Raw genomic sequence first — 19163 nt, forward strand, 5'->3', positions numbered from 1 at the left:
TTAATCCATATGGCATCATTGATCGTCTAAAAGCCTAATTAGTTGCAAAGGGTTATACTCAAATTTTTATACTAAATTATGCTAGAACATTATCTCTAGTGGCTAACATTGTTTATGTCCCTATCTTTCTTGTTATGATAGTCGTTCAACAGTAACATCTATACCAATTAGATATTAAGAATGTTTTCATGGCAACTTCAATAAGAGGTGCATATGGAGCAACTGCCTATATTTATTGTTTAAAGGAGTCTAGATTGGTTTGTCACCTAAAAAAATCTTAATATGGCTTGAAACAATCTTCTCGGTGTTGGTTTGGTCATTCCAATTGTCATCTAGTATTTTGGTATGATGAGTGATAAAACTGATCATTCTATATAATAGAATTGAACAAAATATATATGATTGAAATATAATGAAAAAGTTTATCGTGAAATCACTCACTACAATGTTCCAAAATCTATTAGATTTCACGAAATCACTCGGGGATTGATTAGAATCAATCACATACTAGTGGACTTTGGGAGTCGGATGGAATGATGGAAATTTAGATTTAGGTAGGTTGTCATAATTAGACGACCTTTCATATTGTCTTTAATCTATTGTTTATAAAGATATTAGTATTTCATTTGTGAGCTCTAACAACCAACTGATTGGTTCTTAAAAAAAAAAGCATTACGAGGTTCACAGTTTGACTAAATTTGTCCCAAGCTAAACATATATAATATATATATATATATACACCTGTTCGAGCGAGAGTATTAAAAGGATATAGCTTTGTACGGTTATACATAGTATTATGATATTCCTCAGTTGTACTCTATAGACTTGCATATATTACCTTACCACTAATATAATATTTATCTCTTTCTCCCCCAAGCAATTCTTATAATTAGTGTATTCTTTATTCTATTCAGTCCTTCCGTCTCCTTCTACATTGAAATCAATGTTGTCCTTCAATTTTAAAAGGACCGCGAGATTGAATCCAAAAGGGGCTGAATACGAAGATCAACAGCACAAAATGACCAAAAAATACTTTTACATTAATTTTTAGAGAATATCTAAATATATATATATATATATATACATATCCCTGTTTGCAAGTTTTAGAATAATGGTAAGAGGCGGCCAAAGCCAATCCAAGGATACCTTATTATTTACTGATCTGCCTGACCAGTACGAACCCATGAGAAAATTAAACCAAAAGACATAGCAAAATTAACCTCGGGATCTTCTCCTCAACAGAAGAAGCAGCAAAGCGAGAAGAAGAAATTTCAATGGCATTTTATTTACCAATGAATGAAGAATCAAAAGGTGCCGTTTGTCATTCCAATTACGCGAGGCAAAGCTTTCAGCATACAACCAGAAAAACAGCGGCAAAGCTACAACACATATCTACAGGAGACGAAGAACACGGGGAGCGGAGCTTCCTGAGACATCTGCAAAAGGAGATGACTCCCCCAGTTCTCCTCTCACTCGTCCTTTCAATTGTTTATTCACCTTTTTTCTTTTTCTTTTTTTTGTTTTAGTTTAGCTTTTCTTTCGTTTACACTATGGAGTAAGCACGAATAACCTCAACGATGGGTGCTCGGCATAAGGGGCACTTCCCTCCGCTGCGAACCAACTCGTTGGCACACCTCGAACAAGTGCACATGTGCCCGCATCTGCACATTTTTGAGGGATTACCAACACAGGGGGAGAGCAATGCAAAATTTACCTAATTACTGTTCCTACTGCATGATCCTTTTCCTTTTCCATTTTGTGCGTAATTAGGTGTGTCCAAGTGTTGTACATGTCAACGATAATACAAGGGAGTGTACAAAGTGTACCTGTACAGAAGACAATCAATGTGGTTATCACAACAAACACAGCAAGTTCCCTTTCGAACCTGACCCCAATTATATCCGTCCTCCGACGTTTCTGCCATCCCTGCAATAAATAGACGGATTCATGAACCAATTTTGGAATAATTAAAGGATGGCAATATTAATAGCTGCAACAAAACAATATTAGTGAAAAAGTAAAAGACAATTTTTTTCTAACTAAAAGAGGACTTCCGAAGATATTAAATGCGGTCTCCTCTTATTAGTTCTTAAGGTGTCTAAAAGTTGGAACTGTACACGAACCCTGTCCACCAGGCATCCGATTCAGAGCTGCAGAGACCTCCTGTCTTACAGAGCGTTGCAACTCCAGTTGCATGTCCATACAGGCCTCCAACATCCTCTGCATGTGATTCATGCCCTGTTGAAGCCTTGTCATGTCTGCTCTTAGATCATTAATCATCTCCCACTCCTAAAAAACCCATGAACACATTGAATTCAAGGTGGAACATACAGGCTGTATATAGAATAATAAAAGAAAGAGCCACAGGTTTCATCAGATTCTTAGAAGTAAAATGAAAAAATTCCTAAGTATGGGGAAGGACTAAGAATACAAATGATTATGATATCCTACTATGAAAATTCCATCAAGAGTCCAACACAAAGACAGGACACGTGAGGTGGAATTCTTGACAATCCAACTTCACCAAAATTAGCACATGTTAGTCAAGAATAGAAGTGAAGGAAGAAAAAAGAAGATGATCATGACATAAATCAAAGTGACTGCGCTTGAGGCCATTAAATCTTGAACATCTCTCAGATTGATCTGCAACCTCCTCTAAAAGCAAATTGTATGTACCAAATATGCATATCTCGTGTATGAATAATTGGCCATATCAGGATTAAGCCTGCATGCAACTACCTCCCAAGGAAAAAATGAAAAGATTTTTTAGCAAAAGCAGAAGATTTGTGTGAATGAAGCATCTATTAAATTAGGAAATGCTCCCCAAGTCCTAACTAATCTGGAAGGCCACTTTCCACATAATACTCAACAAAACAAATGATGACTAGTCCAGAATAACCCATATTGATGATTTCTCAAAAGTTCATTACACCTCTCATCTACCTAAAATGATACTTTAATGTGAATGATAAGACATAAGACTGCTCATTCCACATATAACGCATAAAAGAAAATGGGAAAAATCAGTTTTTGAGTAATATCCACATACATATTTTCCATAAAAAATATCATTTGAGGAAACACAATGCTCCAACTGACTGTGAGGAAATGCCCTTTTTAATCCTTTTTATCTTTAAGGAGGGACTTACTAGTTCTGAACGATGCAGGCTATGCCGTGGCCAGCTAGAATGATTTAAGTCCTGATGCCAAAGTGGCTGTGGAGGGGGCACTGGAGGAGATGGTAGGACCAATGAAGGCCTGCCCATAACATCATTCTGATCTCCATTCTGCCCATCCCTCTGTTGCCCCTGATCCCTCTCTGGTGAAGCAGGACTGGGAGAGGGAAAGTTTCTAGGAAGATCCCAGTCAATAGGAGCCTGGGTTTGCCTTTCCACATATGACTGAATCAATTGGTCCAAACGCTCACGGAAACCACTACGAAGAAGATTAGAAACACTTCTCCTACAATGAATAAGACATTATTTTAAGCTGCGAGATTAAAATAATGAATAAAAGCCTAGATGGCTCATTCTTAAACAGACAAAAGGAAAAATACTTTAATGCACCTGCTTAAAAGTTCCCTGAGTTCCATGTTGTACACATTATCATCATCAGGAGGGTGGAATCTATTTGCTCTTCTTACCGGGATAAAACGTCGGGTTCTAGGTGGATCAGAAGGTGCTTCTGACCAATTTTCCACAGCTTCCCTTGCACCATGTTCACGCCAAATCTCACGGGTTTCTTGTGAATGAGCTGCCTCTATGCTTTCAATGCCTGGAGTTTCTTGAGGCCAGTGATGAACTGGATTTTCCTGCCAATTGCCATCCAAATCTCCTGCAGATCCATCTCTCCATCCATTCAACTGATTGTATGCAGCCTGCTGCCAGTTTCCTCTCTCAGCATCTGTAATTTGTTCCTGCCAATCAGTTCCATGATTCACAGTTGCTTGCCAATCAATGCTCTCACCAGCTGTGCCGCTTTCAGCATTCTCTGCAGGACCTGACAACCAGCGGATATCACTTCCCCTAGTCCTAGGTTCAGACTGTTCATGGTTTTCATTTCCCACCTCCTGTGGCGTGTTTATATGGATCTGATCACTTCTAGAATCAGTGTCGTTGCTAGATATGGGACCAGAATTGCTGCCTACTTGACCGCGTACAATATTTTCCAATCTGGAGCGGAACCCTTCCCTACTAAAGAGAGTTCATCATATCTTATCATTTTATTAGTCATCCAGACAAAAGATTAAAAAGAAACCATAGCATTATCACCAAAAGAACCATGAATTTTACCCAAATATAAGTTCTAAAACATTACTGCAGTGCAGTAAACCATACTAGTATCACCAAATGACCAATACATCTGGCAAATTGAGATTAAAATGCCAAAACACTAATGATAATGCAAATACACAAGGCAATAAACCACCACATAGCACACATTGATCCATGACAATTATTCTAGGATGTGTGCAACTATGCAAATAAAATCAGACATATCCAAAGACCTACAATCCAATTATGTGTTTAATTAGATAAGAATACATCCAATTGGCTAGTGGGTTTCACAAGTTAGTGCATTTTGAATTTTCACTGTTCATCTAATTCAAACGTTGAATAACATAATATTTATCAATTAGTTTAAGCCACGGTAGTTTCCATGACTTCCTGCAAACTAAAGGAACAATTTTATTCCTTTTTATTCTGACTGGCTTCTTCTTCTTCCTCTTCCTCTTTCAACTTCTTAAAGAAGAAAAGTGGGGGCAGTTGTTACTGATCATATGCACTTGACTGAACTGCATGGCCAGAGCATTCAACCTAAAATAATGGCAGAGTGGGACAGATGCACCACTTTCACTCGGGATTAAGGAGGCCTGTTCTCCCTCAAGAGGGTTCACCCCTTTTACCTATGGTCATTACACTTTCACCACAGTGCGGTCTTATCACCAAGAACCTCCCCTGTAGCAACTTTCCCTCATGTCATCTAGTTGCTGAGTTGATCTTTGGACACAGCACCTCCATACCCTTTCAGCTCTCTGACCACTATGCTGACCAAGCAGACAGCTCCCTCTCTACAAGCATTCAATACTTGGACTCTTAAAGAAGCCAAACAGAATTTGCTCCAGGGGCTACTTCATATGTCTTGGTGAGCAAGACTAAAGGTTTATCTCCCCACACATTTGGCCCATGACAGGTGTGTGGAAGAGAGTTTGGCACATAAGAGTAACAATTCTCTTACACAAGGTTAGACCATCCCTAGAACACCACTTGTATTTGAGAGCATACACCTGCTTTAAGCAAGGTGACTAACTCATACTCTAAACAATCACTTATAAATACGTTTTGAGGAATCATACACATTTGTTATGGTTACTCTTCCCAAAATTCTCTCCACTCCCTTTTCCTCAGCAGCCTCACTCCGGGGACCAGTAGTATCCCAGAACAATCTTGCAACTTTGGCGAGGACAGGATACTTGATGTAAAATTCAAGGCTATGATAGTGAAGAAGAAGCATTTCTTGCTTCAATATGTCTGCAAATACATCCCATGCCTCTAATATTTTGTGTGATTATGTTAATAGTCATTAATATTGTATATGAAACATATTGTTCATTCAATAAATTATCAAGAAGCATAGCAGACTTGAGCAGCAACAGGTGCAGTGAATGGTTTGATCTTAGTATGTAGAAGCAAATCTTTTATTCAAGTTTTGGAAGCATCAACTTTGGAAATAGTGTCTACTAATATTCAGCGTACAAAATAAGTGCCTATAAGTAAAAGTCTTTATAGCAAGAAATAGAAAAATATGACATCTGTGACGTCCAAAAATAAATGTATGATCATATAGAGAGATGAAATCCCTATGAAACTAAAAAATAGACTGAAGAGGGAAATATCCCAATCCCAGTTGATCAATCATCTGCATTGTAAGGGTAAATTGATCATACACCCCCCCAAAATTTTGGATCCTTGGCCCAGACACCAACTAAACTTCCTATTTTACCAAATAGGTTCCAAAACATTCTCAAATTAGTCACAACTCCCCCTCCCCTACTAATAGCATTAAGTAAATTGACTGTACACCCCCTCAATTTTAAGCATTTGACCCAAACACCCTGTGAACTTTGGGTCTTTTGACCAGGATGCCTCTTGAACTTTTTTGAAATGGCCAAGACACCCCTTTCATAAAAAAAAATATTAATTAAACTAAATTAAATAGAAATTGTGGATAATTTTAACTTAATTAGTTTAATTAACGTCGTTTCTTACAAGAAGGTGTCCTAGCCATTCTGGGAAAGTTTAGGACTAATTTGTTGGAAAATAAAGTTAGAAGGTGTCTCAGCCAAAGGCACAAAGTTCAAAGTGTGTACAATCTATTTATTTAACATCATTAGTAACAGATAAGGTGTCCTGGCTAATTTGTAAAAGTTTAGGGACTCATTTGTTGAATTATAAAGTTTAGAAGGTGTACGATCAATTTACCTACATTGTTATTCCACAATATTCACAAGTACGAAGAGGGTATACTAGGGGGAAGTCAAAAAGTTTGGCATTGCAAAAATATGGTTGTGCTCAAACATGAACCTAACCTCTCAAGCTTGCTAGACTATTAACCACCTCACCTAGTGATGGTCGCCTGTAATATAAAATTAAGAAAAGACATATTTACCTATTTACTGAATAACTTATGAAGTTTCCTTTACTCCTATGCCCTTGTAGCATAGAAAGTAACAAACACCTAACAAAAATTTCCCTCGTCATGTTAAAATCACAAGATTATCACAAAGAGTTGCTTTTCCTCACTCTCTAAAGTAGAATCACAAAATCCCATTGCAGAGCCACATTGAATACTAAATGATCAAACCAAACCAAAAATCTATCTACATATACTATAGTTGTCACTATCTACTTCGTTGACGACAGTCAAGCTCTCCTAGCTTTTTTATCCCCACTCAAAACTACACTATAGAAGATGTATTAGATGCAATTATTTTGGTTAGATGAAAGGTCAAAATATCCTACTTAACAGTAATATGTATCAAGACTAATTGAAATTTAAAAGTTAATGCATGGATAAAGAATTTGACTAAATATTTTTCATATTATAACAAAAATAATTTAATGTCAGGACCCTATTGTGGTTAAGGGTAGTTAGGGGGGTTAAACAATGCAGGGGAGGTTGTAACAAGTAGAGGATAGTTGTAACAAGAAGTTGTTATCTACAGTTGGATGGTTATGTTGTTAACTATAGTTGGATGGTTGTAACAAAATAATAGTAGGAGCTGGGGAGTTAAATGGTTGAGGGCAGTAAACGGTTGTAACAGTTGAACCCGCTAATGAGGATGGGCCTATATTAGGGGCTTTCCCTCTCAATAAAGGATATGGATGCATATTTTGATAAACTCCAATTCTCTCTCTCCCTCAATTCTTCTCTGTTCACTCTCTCTCTCTTGTTTCTCCCTCTCTTGTTCTCTCTTTCTCTCTCAAACCCAACCCTAATTCCCCTCACACAAGGAGAATTATCCTTGTCAGGCCAAGACCCTGACATTTAATATTAAAAAATTTAAAAATATATGAATTTTCAATTTAAAGTTCATGTTTCTATATGTATTGTTGGTGACCAATTTAAAGTTCATATTTCTATGTGTGTGATCTACATGTGATATGCAGATATGCGTGTGATATGGCTTCATCTTTTAGTAGCTTCCTAATCTAGAATAGGATCTTTCCTAATTAAGACTTAGGAAAATTTCCTAAGATTGTAAATATGTACCATTTCCTTATGTTGTAATTCATGTATAAGGTAGGTTTGCTAATGTAGTTTCCCTACTCCTCTATGCTACAACACTTTGAATAGAACTCACCCCCCAAAGTTAGCTATTGAGAGGAGGATGCACAAGAGATTATAAATCCCACACCAAGAGCTCATACTTCCCGATGTGGGACAAGTCTCATACCTTGCAATGGATCATAACATACCACCATGCTCCGCAACCCCAGCGCCCACACCGGCATGTTGGAGTCAACACTTTGCAACCCCAGCCGTGGCCATGCCGGCAGGTTAGACCCATGGGGCCGGATCTAATACCACTGCCTTCTAAAATCACCTAGATTAGCTGTTAGGAGTTGTCGAAATCATAGCCAAGAAACAACTATCACCGCTAATCAATGATCACCAAGATCCCACCCCCAAGTTTGCCCCCTCTCAATCTCACTGAATCACCCTTTCACAGGCAACCACCAAGATCCAATCACTTGGAACAATAGCCAAAGTTACCTGGGTCTGTTGCACCTTCACACATGATCAAGGACACTTGAGTTTATCCCCGCTTCCATAATGCAGTTAGGATCAAGATCGGTTACATTAGATTCCTCTCTGAGGAACGTCGACTCCAAAATTCAAGTCGGATCTGATTACGAAATCTGCTCCTCCTATTTCCAAAGCTATATCAGCTCCACCTTCTGGAATTGATCGACTCTGTTGTTCGATCAATTCTACCGCCACTTCCAACAACGTCTATTGCACTCGATCAGTTTCGCAATCTATGGCCAGAACTTGCCTGTTTCTATCGAATTTCGTAGTCGCCTTCAAATTCCAAAAATCAACCTCCGTCAGAATTTGTTACACAAAATCGCCTTAGTCAATTGCAAAACTTTCAGACCACAGCCGAGAATTGTCGGCTCTGATACCAAATGTCACGATCCTAAGGTTTAGGAAGTAATTTGGTATGGATACAAGGAAGAGAGAACAAAAAATGAGGGAAATACAGAACAAGAACATAGTTAATTGAGAGAGATGAGAGGAAATAGAGGGAGATGAACGTAGAGAGAGAAGACTCAAATCAGATTATCATTCAACATAACATCCATCCTCCTACAAGTAGCCTTTTATAGGCATCAACTAACAACTAATCTGAAACATATTCTAGACTACTAGCTCCCATGTGCAATTACAAAATATCTCTTAACAACAATGGTAACTAATTACAACTTTGCCCCCTAATTCCCTTTGGATCGTGACACTCTATAAGAGGACATTCTCGTGTATATTCAAGGATCATTGGAGAATTAATTCATTCAGTTTTTCTACATGGAATCGGAGCCTTCGATACCAGTCAAGCCTGCCTAAAATTCTAGTGTGCCTTCATTGCACAGTTTTCTTCCATTCCTCTAAGCCTACATTGCTTCTTCTCCTTTATTCTACCAATTATTATGGTAGACATGTCAAAACTCTTTGAAGTTGCACCCACCCTAACTAGAGAATCAACTCTAGTAGAACAGCCAACCAGAGCTGGAGATTTGCCTGGTATGCACCATTCCTACCGTTTAGACGGTAGGAATTATTTGCAGTGGGCTCAACTCATAAGAACCTTTCTCAAGGTCCGAGGGAAGATTAGCCACTTGACTGCTCCTCCGACAAAAAACACAGATCCCACTTTCGAAGATTACCGAGGCATCTTGGACCTTAGAGTAGGTTTGACTCACTGTTTCCCAAATATCCTTTGCTGATCTTAAGAACATAAAATTCTTACTAACCTCATGCTGCATTGCACTCCATAGCCAAGACATAATGAGCGAGTCATCTCCAATTAGGTTTAAGGGCTCTCCTTATGTATTCAAAAGAAGACAGCGCATTGAAGATTCTCGGCCTCCACCAGCATTAGAACCTGACCAAGGTATGGAATTCGACCAATAAACAGTCTCTATTCCATCAGTTTCAATCCTATCTAATCCTAAACCATCTAATTTGGACCTCCCAATTGCTGTAAGGAAAGGGGTCAAAAACTGTACAAAACACCCCTTGGTCAATTATCTATTTGTCGACCTAAGAACATAGTAGTAATTGAATAATATTTGAATTTCCTCTTAGTTGTATTGAGGAATTCCCTTTTAGATGTAAGGTAGTTGTAGTGGGTTGTAACTAAAGGACAAATGCCTCCAATTATACTGACTTGAATATTTTGCAGCCTTATTGGTGTCAAACCTTAGCTACTAGATCAGTATATAAGGCTAGTCCAATCTCATTCAAGGCATAGAAGAATATTTTGAATGAAATTTGATTTCTATCTCTCCCAATTTCCCTCTCTATTTCTATTCTTCCCTAATTCCCCCCATTTCTTCTTATCTAACTCCCCCAATTCCTTCCAATTACCTTTTAAACCTGTCATAGAACCCTAGGTCCATGACACTATCCTATCATCACCTTTCCCAAAACCATAAGAGCTTCCTAACATCCTTGGATGCTATTGTTATTCCAAAATCCATAGATGAGGCTCTAAAAGACCAAAACTGAAAGGAAGCTATGTTGGAGGAGATGAGAGCCCTAAATAAAAATCAGACATAGGAATTGGAGTCTAGACCCAAGGGGCTCAATCCGGTGGGCTATAGGTGGATATTCAATTTAAAATATGAGGTTGATGGCACCCTAGAAAGGTATAGAGCTAGTTTGGCGGCCAAGGGCTATACACAGTCATATGGCATAGATTACCTTGAGATTTTTGCCCCTGTGGCAAAGATAACCACTGTAAGGGTTCTCATATCTCTTACAGCCAATTTTGGATAGAAATTACAGTAGCTGGATGTAAAAAATACATTCTTGGATGGAGATTTAGAGGAAGAGGTGTTCATGGAGTTACCTCTGAGATTTCATGAAGAAGGTGTAGGGAAAGTGTGCAGACTTAAGAATGCTTTGTATGGGCTCAAGTAGTCCCCAAGAGCCTGGTTTGGCAGGTCTTCTAAGGCCATGATGTCTATGGGGTACCATCAAAGTAAAGGAGATTATACCCTCTTCATCAAACACTTGGGAGAAAAGATAACTACCTAGTTGGTATGTGTTGATGACATTGTGGTTATAGGCAATAATGAAGAAGAACAACAAATTCTCAAGGAAAATTTAGCTAAGGAATTTGAAATTAAAGATCTTGGAGCCCTAAAATATTTTTTGGGGATTGAAGTAGCATACTCTAAAGCTGGAATGTTCCTATCTCAACGTAAGTATGTACTCGATTTGCTAGCTGAAACAGGTACGATAAGGGGAAAAAGAACTAGCACACTGGTAGAGCCTAACATCAAATTGCAGGAGAATCCTAATGGGGAAGCAGTTGATAAGGGAAGGTTCCAAAGATTAGTGGGCAAACTGATATACCTGTCCCACACTAGGCTTGATATAGCATTTGCTGTTAGCCTAGTGAGCCAATTCATGCATAGTCCAACCAAGGAGCATATGCATGTTGTAAAGAGGATCCTAAACTACCTAAAGGCTACACCAGGCAAAGGCATTCTGTTTAAACAAGGGGTTGATTTATGTATCTAGGGGTTTATTGATGTTGATTATGGAAGGTCTCGAATTGATAGTAGATCCACTACTGGATATTGTATTTTGTTAGGAGAAAATCTGGTGTCTTGGAGAAGTAAAAAGCAAGGCATTGTGGCAAGATCAAGTGCAAAGGCAGAATTTAGGGCTATGGCCCTTGGTTTGTGTGAGTTGTTATGGCTGCGGATCATCCTAGAGGATTTAAAGATCAAATTACAAAATCCTATTGAACTATTTCATGATAATCAGTCAGCTATTAGTATTACTCATAATCTTGTTCAACATGACAAGACAAAGCATATAGAAATAGGCTGACATTTCATTAAAGAAAAACTAGATGCAGGCCTACTTCAGATTCCCTACATGCCCTCAGAAAATCAGGTGGCAAACGTTCTCACTAAAGGGCTAGCTGTAAAAAGGTTTAAAGATTTGATCGGTAAGCTAGGAATCATAGACATTCATTCACCAACTTGAGAGAGAGTGTTGCTGACCGAAAATGTGTATGATCATATGCAGATATGCAGCCTTTAGTAGCTTCCTAATCTAGAATAGGATCTTTCCTAATTCAGACTTAGGGAACTTTCCTAAGATTGTAAATATGTATCCTTTCCTTATGTTGTAATTCATGTAGAAGGTAGGTTTCCTAATGTTGTTTCCCTACTCCTCTATAAGAGCATATTTTCGTGTATATTCAAGGATCATTGGAGAATTAATTCATTCAGTTTTTCTACATGTATATAATGTATATAAATTCCCTAAATATAATAAAATGTTCCTATATTCCAAATTTTTTTTAGTTCAATTATCTCATCTAAACTTCAAATACTGGGTAATTGTTTTTAAAATATCTTAAAATTGAAAGAATATCTATTTAGCTTTAAAAATCATAATTATATGAAAGTGAAAAAATAAAACTTTTCAAATAGTTGGTAATTATTTTAAAATTATTATCCCAAACAACATTATTTTCAATTGAAAAATAAAAATATTATCATATTAAAATTTCAAACCATGAATTGCTGACAGCTGCCACCCTCCGCTTTCCTAACAAGCGTCAAAAAACCATGAATAATATTATAGGTAATTTGACCATAACCCCCCCCCCCCCCCGCGCGCGGTACTTTGGACCTTTGGCCGGACCATCTTATTTTTTGTTTTTAACCAAACTAGTCAATCAATAAAAACCCAACACAAAAAGAATCCAGCCAACAGTCAATTAAGATTTCAATTTGTTCTCCTGCACACAAACAAAAACCTCTTACCTTAAGCCTGAAACAGTATGCCGTTGTCTTAACTGAACCAGTTCACTTGCCGCCAGTGAAGGACGCCTCTCATCCTCAGTGGGCCTTTCATTACGCAAGAATCTGCCTCTGAGTAATGACTGGTAAAATTACATAAATAGTCAAGCCATATGAAATGTGCAAACTTATAATCAAATATGTCCAAGAAGGAAACTGTTCAGGGCTACTTGTTTCAATTTGAACAGATATATCCATATATCCAGCAGAAAATTATCTCATGGGTTAAGTTCTGTTAATAAATAGGGTAAATTACACTTGACACCCCTATGTTATAGCCAATACACAAGGCACCTCTTGTTTTCAAAAATTACAGACCTATCTTACCAGCCAACAAACCTAAAACAATTATAGAAAGACTGCTTTTCCTATATATTTAAAAAAAGCTAGAATCAGCCAATCATTCTTTACCCAAACCCACTCTCAGATAAGAGAATCTAGGTCATCAAGAATCTTGATTAGGGTTCTTCATTGCAAACTAGATTGGTTAATTAATAAATTAATTGGTTATAATTTAAAAAGGAGATAAATTAATCAAAAGATTTTGCTGGTTAATAATATTTAGAGGATAGATTAGGAAATTATAACAATTTTGGCCCATTCGGTTGGAGGATTAAATGGTGGTATTACCTGTTTGGGAAAACTTGTCAGGTGGTATTTACCTAAGGCTGGGATAATTTTATTCAGTGATAAAATTATCCCATCTTCAACATGGGATAAATTAATCCCACCCGGGTGGGATTAAATTTCTGACTGCATTGGAGAATTTTGTTGCCACGATATAAAATCTGAAAACTTTCTCTCTCCTCCAATACATCCATCCTCCACCATCACTATCTTCCATCTTCTCTCTCGCCAAACAACTTAAGAGCACGGCCACAGCCACTGCTGCTGCTGGAAAATCTTTCATCCTCTCTCTCACCTTTGACGTCACCGGTAACCTCCACCATCCATTGCCAACTATCACATATCTCCATCTCCACCTTCACCATCGCACCCCTCATGGAAACCACCACCTCCCTCCCACCATCCCTTCACTGGCATCACCTCGACCACCAACTGTTGCAGATCTTTGTCAAAGTTTCATATTTTTCGCTGATGCTTCTTCTTTTTTGATTTTGTCTCTCAAATCTTGTGCGCCTTCATCTTCTTTGATTTTGTTTCTCAGACCTGTGTGCCTTCTTCTTCTTTGGTTTGATTTTCTTATCTGACGTTTGTAGTTTGTTTGATTTTGGCAAAATAGTCTTTGATTCTCAGATTTGTTAGATTTTTCCTATAGTTGGATGTTTGATTTGAGCTTCCAGCATGTTTCTTATATATATATATTCTTTGACATGTATGTAATGTTCAGATTTGTAAGTAATATAGATTCACGATTTTCACTCATTAGGGTAGTGAAGGACAAATTTGTTTTCTTGTATCTCAAACAAATAGCTGATATCTGGAGCCTTCTATTTCATTTTGTATCACAATTTTTCCTTCTAATTTTGAAATTGTTCTCACCCAGAATGGGAACAAACCAGGCAAAATATGAATTTGTAAAAACTACTTCAGAATTACATATTTTATATAATAAGCCATTGGGAAAAATGGTCTTTTAGCAATTAAAGTCCAGTTATACCTCCTCCAAGATTACTATACCAAACACAGGATAGTATTACTCTAAATATTATACCTCCTTTACACTTATGATACCAAACATGGGATGGGATTATTAATTCCATCACTACTTTATCCCATCCTTAAATTAATCCCATTACTATTTAATCCAGAAATCAAATGGGCCATTTCTATGTTGATTAATTCAACGGTCTATAGTCAGCTGGTAAATCTTCACAGTACAGGATAACCTGTTACAAAGATATGTAAATAAGAAAGATCACTTTACTTTTAAAAACCAAGGAGTGCCATGAGTATTTTGGCCATACATTAGATTACCAAGTGTAATTCACCTAATGAATAAGTGCCTTGTTCTAAGGGAAATGTGAATGTAAGATGCAATTTTTCTCATTCAAATACTCTCACATCTATTGACAGATACATAATAACTATCCATACATATGGCATTAGTATTATATCCTAGATAATCTTATACAAAACTTGGCAAAAGAAAAAATAAACCAAATTATAAATAACCAATGACTACCCTTGTTAATTTTTCCAAAAGTGAATATAAAATTCTTTATGGTACTTCATAAAACCTTGAAAATACTATTAAATTCACATAAACAGGAAAAGAAGAAGCACCTCTTATTTAGATATAAATTAAGAAGAATTTATGGTTGTTGTCAAGCCAAAAGAAGAAGAACTGAAGAGACAGTGAGTGAGGTTTCTATCACGTCCATCCATTAAAATTAAGAGGGTAAAATCACTGTGAGTATAGGAGGCTGAATTTTGTAGAAAGCAGTTCAAAAGTAAACCTTTTGTTAAGATTAAATTAAAACCTGTCCCTCAGGATCACAAATCTAATATCCAAGAAACTATATTCTTGCACAGATCTAACATAACCTGAGAAGTTTAGTGCCTAATATTACACAACAAGTGGGATTTCAGCAATCCTTGAATTAGCAGAACTTGCTGCAACCTACAAAACATTGCATCATTTATGTTTTTGTGCAGTAAAAACAACTTTATTCTAAAATGGACAAATAATTTGAAAAGTAAAAAATTCAAAAAACATCCTATAAGGATTTAGTGAAAAGGGTGTCTGAAATTTTTCTGACTTGCATTTCACATCAATGCTTTATTTGTTACATAATTCCCATTATTGTGCATCTTGCTCTCCTCAACATGCTATAATTTCAATAAGAATATTAAAAAGAAAACTTCAAAACAACTAATAAAACCATAACTAGTGTAAGTATCAAGTATACTCACAAAATAGTAGTAAGCATAGTTTTAGATTCCATCACACCAAACCAGACATTCTTTTGTACCCATATCTGATGAAGGCATCCACCTTTCATGGATGAAAGAAAGAATGTAAACAACCATCATAAACAAACAGCATTAATGAAAAACACTGACCTGAATGCGGTTGCGATGAGCAAATTCAGAAACAGCCCGATGCTCCAGCAAACCCTGAAGTTCCCTTTGTCTTTCTCCCTCAATCCTCATAAGCAAGTCAATTACAGCTTGTCTTCCACGCAACCTAAGCATGTCCCTGCGAACATGCTCTGGTTGGCCTTCATCTTGCTCAACAACCAGTCCTTCACGAACTTGGTCAACTTGAGGTTCAACTCCAGCAACTTGTCCATCCCTTCGGCTGCCACGAGCTCCTCTCTGTTGACTATTCATTTGTACCCACTCCCTGACAATCCTAACCCTTTCGCGCTCATTTTCACCAAGCCACTCTGCTCTCTGACCGTTGCTCCTCTGTGCTACATCAGATGAATGATCGCTGATGCCACTCTCCATCCATCCCCTGACAATTTGCCGAACTCTCTCCCTCTCAACATCACCAAGGTCAGGAGATTGCTCGCGGCTAGAACTGTCACGGACCCCATGTTCATTATGTGTCTCCATCTGATCATGGGACCAAGCTCCAAAGTCATTCTCACTTTCACTTGCATCGTCCAGGCTGCCCTGATTGTCGCTGCCTCGACTTTCAGTCACATTTGTGCTTGAGATATTCGTATTTGTTTCGGCACTCCTATGTTGCCTCAACCTCTCCTGAGCATGATTCAATAAGTGCTCGTCCTCCAGCTCCCTCCACATTTGCAAAATAGATGATGCGTGGGTGCTTAGTCTCTCAACATTACTCTGCCTCCTGGAAGTCGGAGACTGTGACTCCCTCAAGAATGAGGAATCAAGCATGGAAACTGTATGCAGACCTGCAAGTGTCATCAATTCAGATTCTCTATTCCTCCTCTCCATTGTAGTAATCATCTCCTCTGCCTGCCGGGCTGCCCACCTGCTCAAAATCCGCGAGTGGCGTCTCCGGGCAGCAGAAGTCTCGGCTAGATCATCCCCCTCAAGATCTGACCTCCTCCTCCTCCTAACAAGCTGATCACCCTCGTCATCCTCATCCTCAGTGTTCCGTGGAGAGCTACAAGAAGCAAATGACATGCAATCATCCAAATGTCCACGCATCATTAATTCCTCCAATCCCCGCTCAAATTCTGTGCGCGCATCAGCAGCCACGCTTTCGGGCTTCTGCTGCAATTCCTGCTGAATATCCGTCATCTTAACCCCTTATCTCCCACCGCCACACCCAGTTACCGCACATTCAACCCGCCACTTCTAAAAACAAAGATCTTCGTAGCCATCAAAGCCTATTCAAATACAACCAAAACCTAATTTGGAATCAAAACACACACGGAACCGCGAAATGAACTAACCTAAAGCGGTTGATGCGGGGTACACACTCAACCAATGAAAATCACACAAAATATCCCGTAACAACAAATCGGATCATACAATCCAGAAAGAAAAAATCATCAAATTCCTCGCAGAATTGAATCAAAATGCAGGGCGCAAAGGCTAAAATTGCAAATTACAAAGTTTGAGGACGATGAATCTTGAAAATTGGAAGTTAGGTTAGGTTAGAAACGAAACTGAATTAATTAAGCAAAAACCTACCTTCTTACCAAGTGAGGGAAACAAAATCCTAAAGCGGCCAGAGAAAAAAGCAACCAATCACCAGGAATTTCTTCAAGACAGAGAGAAAAGAGAAGACGAGACCAGGCCATAATTTATTTATAATAATAATAATAATAAATAGCGGAGACACTGCGATTTATTTATTCATTAATTCTTTTTTTATTATTTTATTTTTGTTAAAGATGGAGAACATGGGACGCGGCGGATTTTCCAGACAGAAAAAAGAGTGAAAGCAAGATGTATGTTTTTATAACAAAATGTTTTTCCGGCATTAAATTTGGTATTTATAATAATATTTTTTATTAATATTTTATATATTTATATCAATATAACATAAAATACAATATATTAAAATAAAATGCTACTACAAGTGCCATACTTAAGAGTTTAAATAGTATTTTCGATTTTTAGATACACTTTCCCAATTTGGACACAAATTTGTGACATTTTATATATGACACTTAATTTTAATAGAAATAATTTTGCATAAGTTATTCATTATACAAATGAATGCATAATACATTAATACTAAGTTAGCGATTATTAAAATGAGTAAAATAAAATTATATCAAGATAAAATTATAATACGTTTTGAACCAAAATATAAAATTATCAAAATAAAGGTAAGAAGTATTTTAATATTTTAATCAAAGTGTTTATTAAATTTTTTGGAATATATTGAAAGACATATGCGTCATTTTTTCTTATTTGTAAGTTCCAAGATAAATTTATTTAAATGAAGAAAAGATAAATTTATTTAAAAAATTTAAGATAAGAAGTAATGTGACTTCTTTTTCAAAGGTCGTCAAATAAATTTAATAAATATAATAAAAAAATATTTTTTTATGTATAATACTTTTTATATCTCATTTTTTTCAATCTATATCTTGATTAACAAATACTATCTAAGTGTTATACAAATATAAATAATAATATACAAAATTATTATTAAATGTCACACAAAATGTTACAATTCCCAGTTATATAAAAATTTTATCAGTAGTGTTTTGGTGGCAGAGCATATGTATGGTCCAGGAATAAAAACAATTAAAAATTTTAAAATTATTTTAAAATATTAATAACTAATTATTCTATCCTATTAACACCCAACTGTATATTCTGTGTCATAAAGGCATAGGATAAAGAATCTTTTACATAGAGAGGTGTGCTATGCTTGTAAAAAAATATATATGTGTGTATTTATCTCAACAAAATTTGAATTTTAGTTTAAAAAGGTATCCCAAGTTTTTGAATTTTTCACCTTATGATAAACTCATCATTATATTTTAATTTTTGTCATCGCAATCACTAAAATTTAGGTCGGTTCCTTTTGTTAGTTTCAATTTTTAATTTTTTAAAATAGTGAAAATATATTTATTTCTATATTTTTTAAAAATAAAAAAATTATAAAAAAAACTCAAAATAACAAAAAGTCTTTTTTACTATTTTCATTATGAACACATTTAAAATTTTCAAAATGAGAAAAATGCTACCAACAAAAAAAATATATTTTTAACAATTTCAAAATAAACACTTAAAATACAAAACTAAAAATGAATTCAAAACTAAAAACTAAGGCTGCGTTCTCTTTGCTTTTCAATTTTCAGTTTTGAGTTTTGAATTCATTTTCAGTTTTCTGTTTTGGTAGTCTATTTTTAGAAAATTAAAAACGCATTCTCTCTATCATTTTGAAAAATTATTTCTCAAAACAGAAAATTAAAAAACACGTTTTCTTTGAAATTTTGAAAATAATTTTTTAATAATATTTTATTCAATAAATTTGATTATTCAATAAATTAGAAATATTTAATGTTAATATATTATTAAAAATATATATACATTTTAAAATTAATAAATTTTGTAATATTTTTCCTATTATAATAATAAAATATGAATAAATAAATATATATATATATATTTTGAGTTTAGAATTTATTTTGGTTGAAAACA

At 36.2% G+C, this 19163-nt stretch overlaps 1 protein-coding gene across 6 annotated transcripts; it reads right to left on the reverse strand.

The window, feature by feature from the left end:
- Window positions 1-1260: 1260 nt before the first annotated feature.
- On the reverse strand, window positions 1261-17327 carry LOC127806270 (uncharacterized). 6 transcript variants are annotated; one of them, XM_052343461.1, is made up of 8 exons: window positions 17193-17327; window positions 15639-16885; window positions 12576-12694; window positions 3567-4190; window positions 3150-3462; window positions 2124-2289; window positions 1827-1926; window positions 1261-1661 (listed from the first exon to the last, which is right to left on the reverse strand). In XM_052343461.1, exons 2-8 carry the CDS (start codon window positions 16794-16796, stop codon window positions 1544-1546), a joined length of 2598 nt encoding a protein of 865 aa, XP_052199421.1. In that variant the 5' UTR covers window positions 16797-16885; window positions 17193-17327; the 3' UTR covers window positions 1261-1543. The 6 variants fall into 6 exon arrangements, with proteins under 6 accessions (XP_052199421.1, XP_052199419.1, XP_052199420.1 ...); XM_052343459.1 differs by having other exon boundaries at window positions 2118-2289; XM_052343460.1 differs by having other exon boundaries at window positions 3567-4193.
- Between the last annotated feature and the right edge of the window lie 1836 nt (window positions 17328-19163).

This window comes from Diospyros lotus, chromosome 7, assembly GCF_014633365.1.
Source record: "Diospyros lotus cultivar Yz01 chromosome 7, ASM1463336v1, whole genome shotgun sequence".
Lineage (NCBI taxonomy): Eukaryota > Viridiplantae > Streptophyta > Magnoliopsida > Ericales > Ebenaceae > Diospyros > Diospyros lotus.

Excerpts from the sequence above, each read along its gene's own strand:
- LOC127806270 (XM_052343456.1), bottom strand. The coding sequence starts at position 16,796 with ATGACGGATATTCAGCAGGAATTGCAGCAGAAGCCCGAAAGCGTGGCT. Across the intron at positions 12,695-15,638 it reads CTCATCGCAACCGCATTCAG|TCATTACTCAGAGGCAGATT; the intron begins GTCAGTGTTTTT and ends TAATTTTACCAG. Across the intron at positions 2,290-3,149 it reads GCCTGCATCGTTCAGAACTA|GAGTGGGAGATGATTAATGA; the intron begins GTAAGTCCCTCC and ends TGGGTTTTTTAG.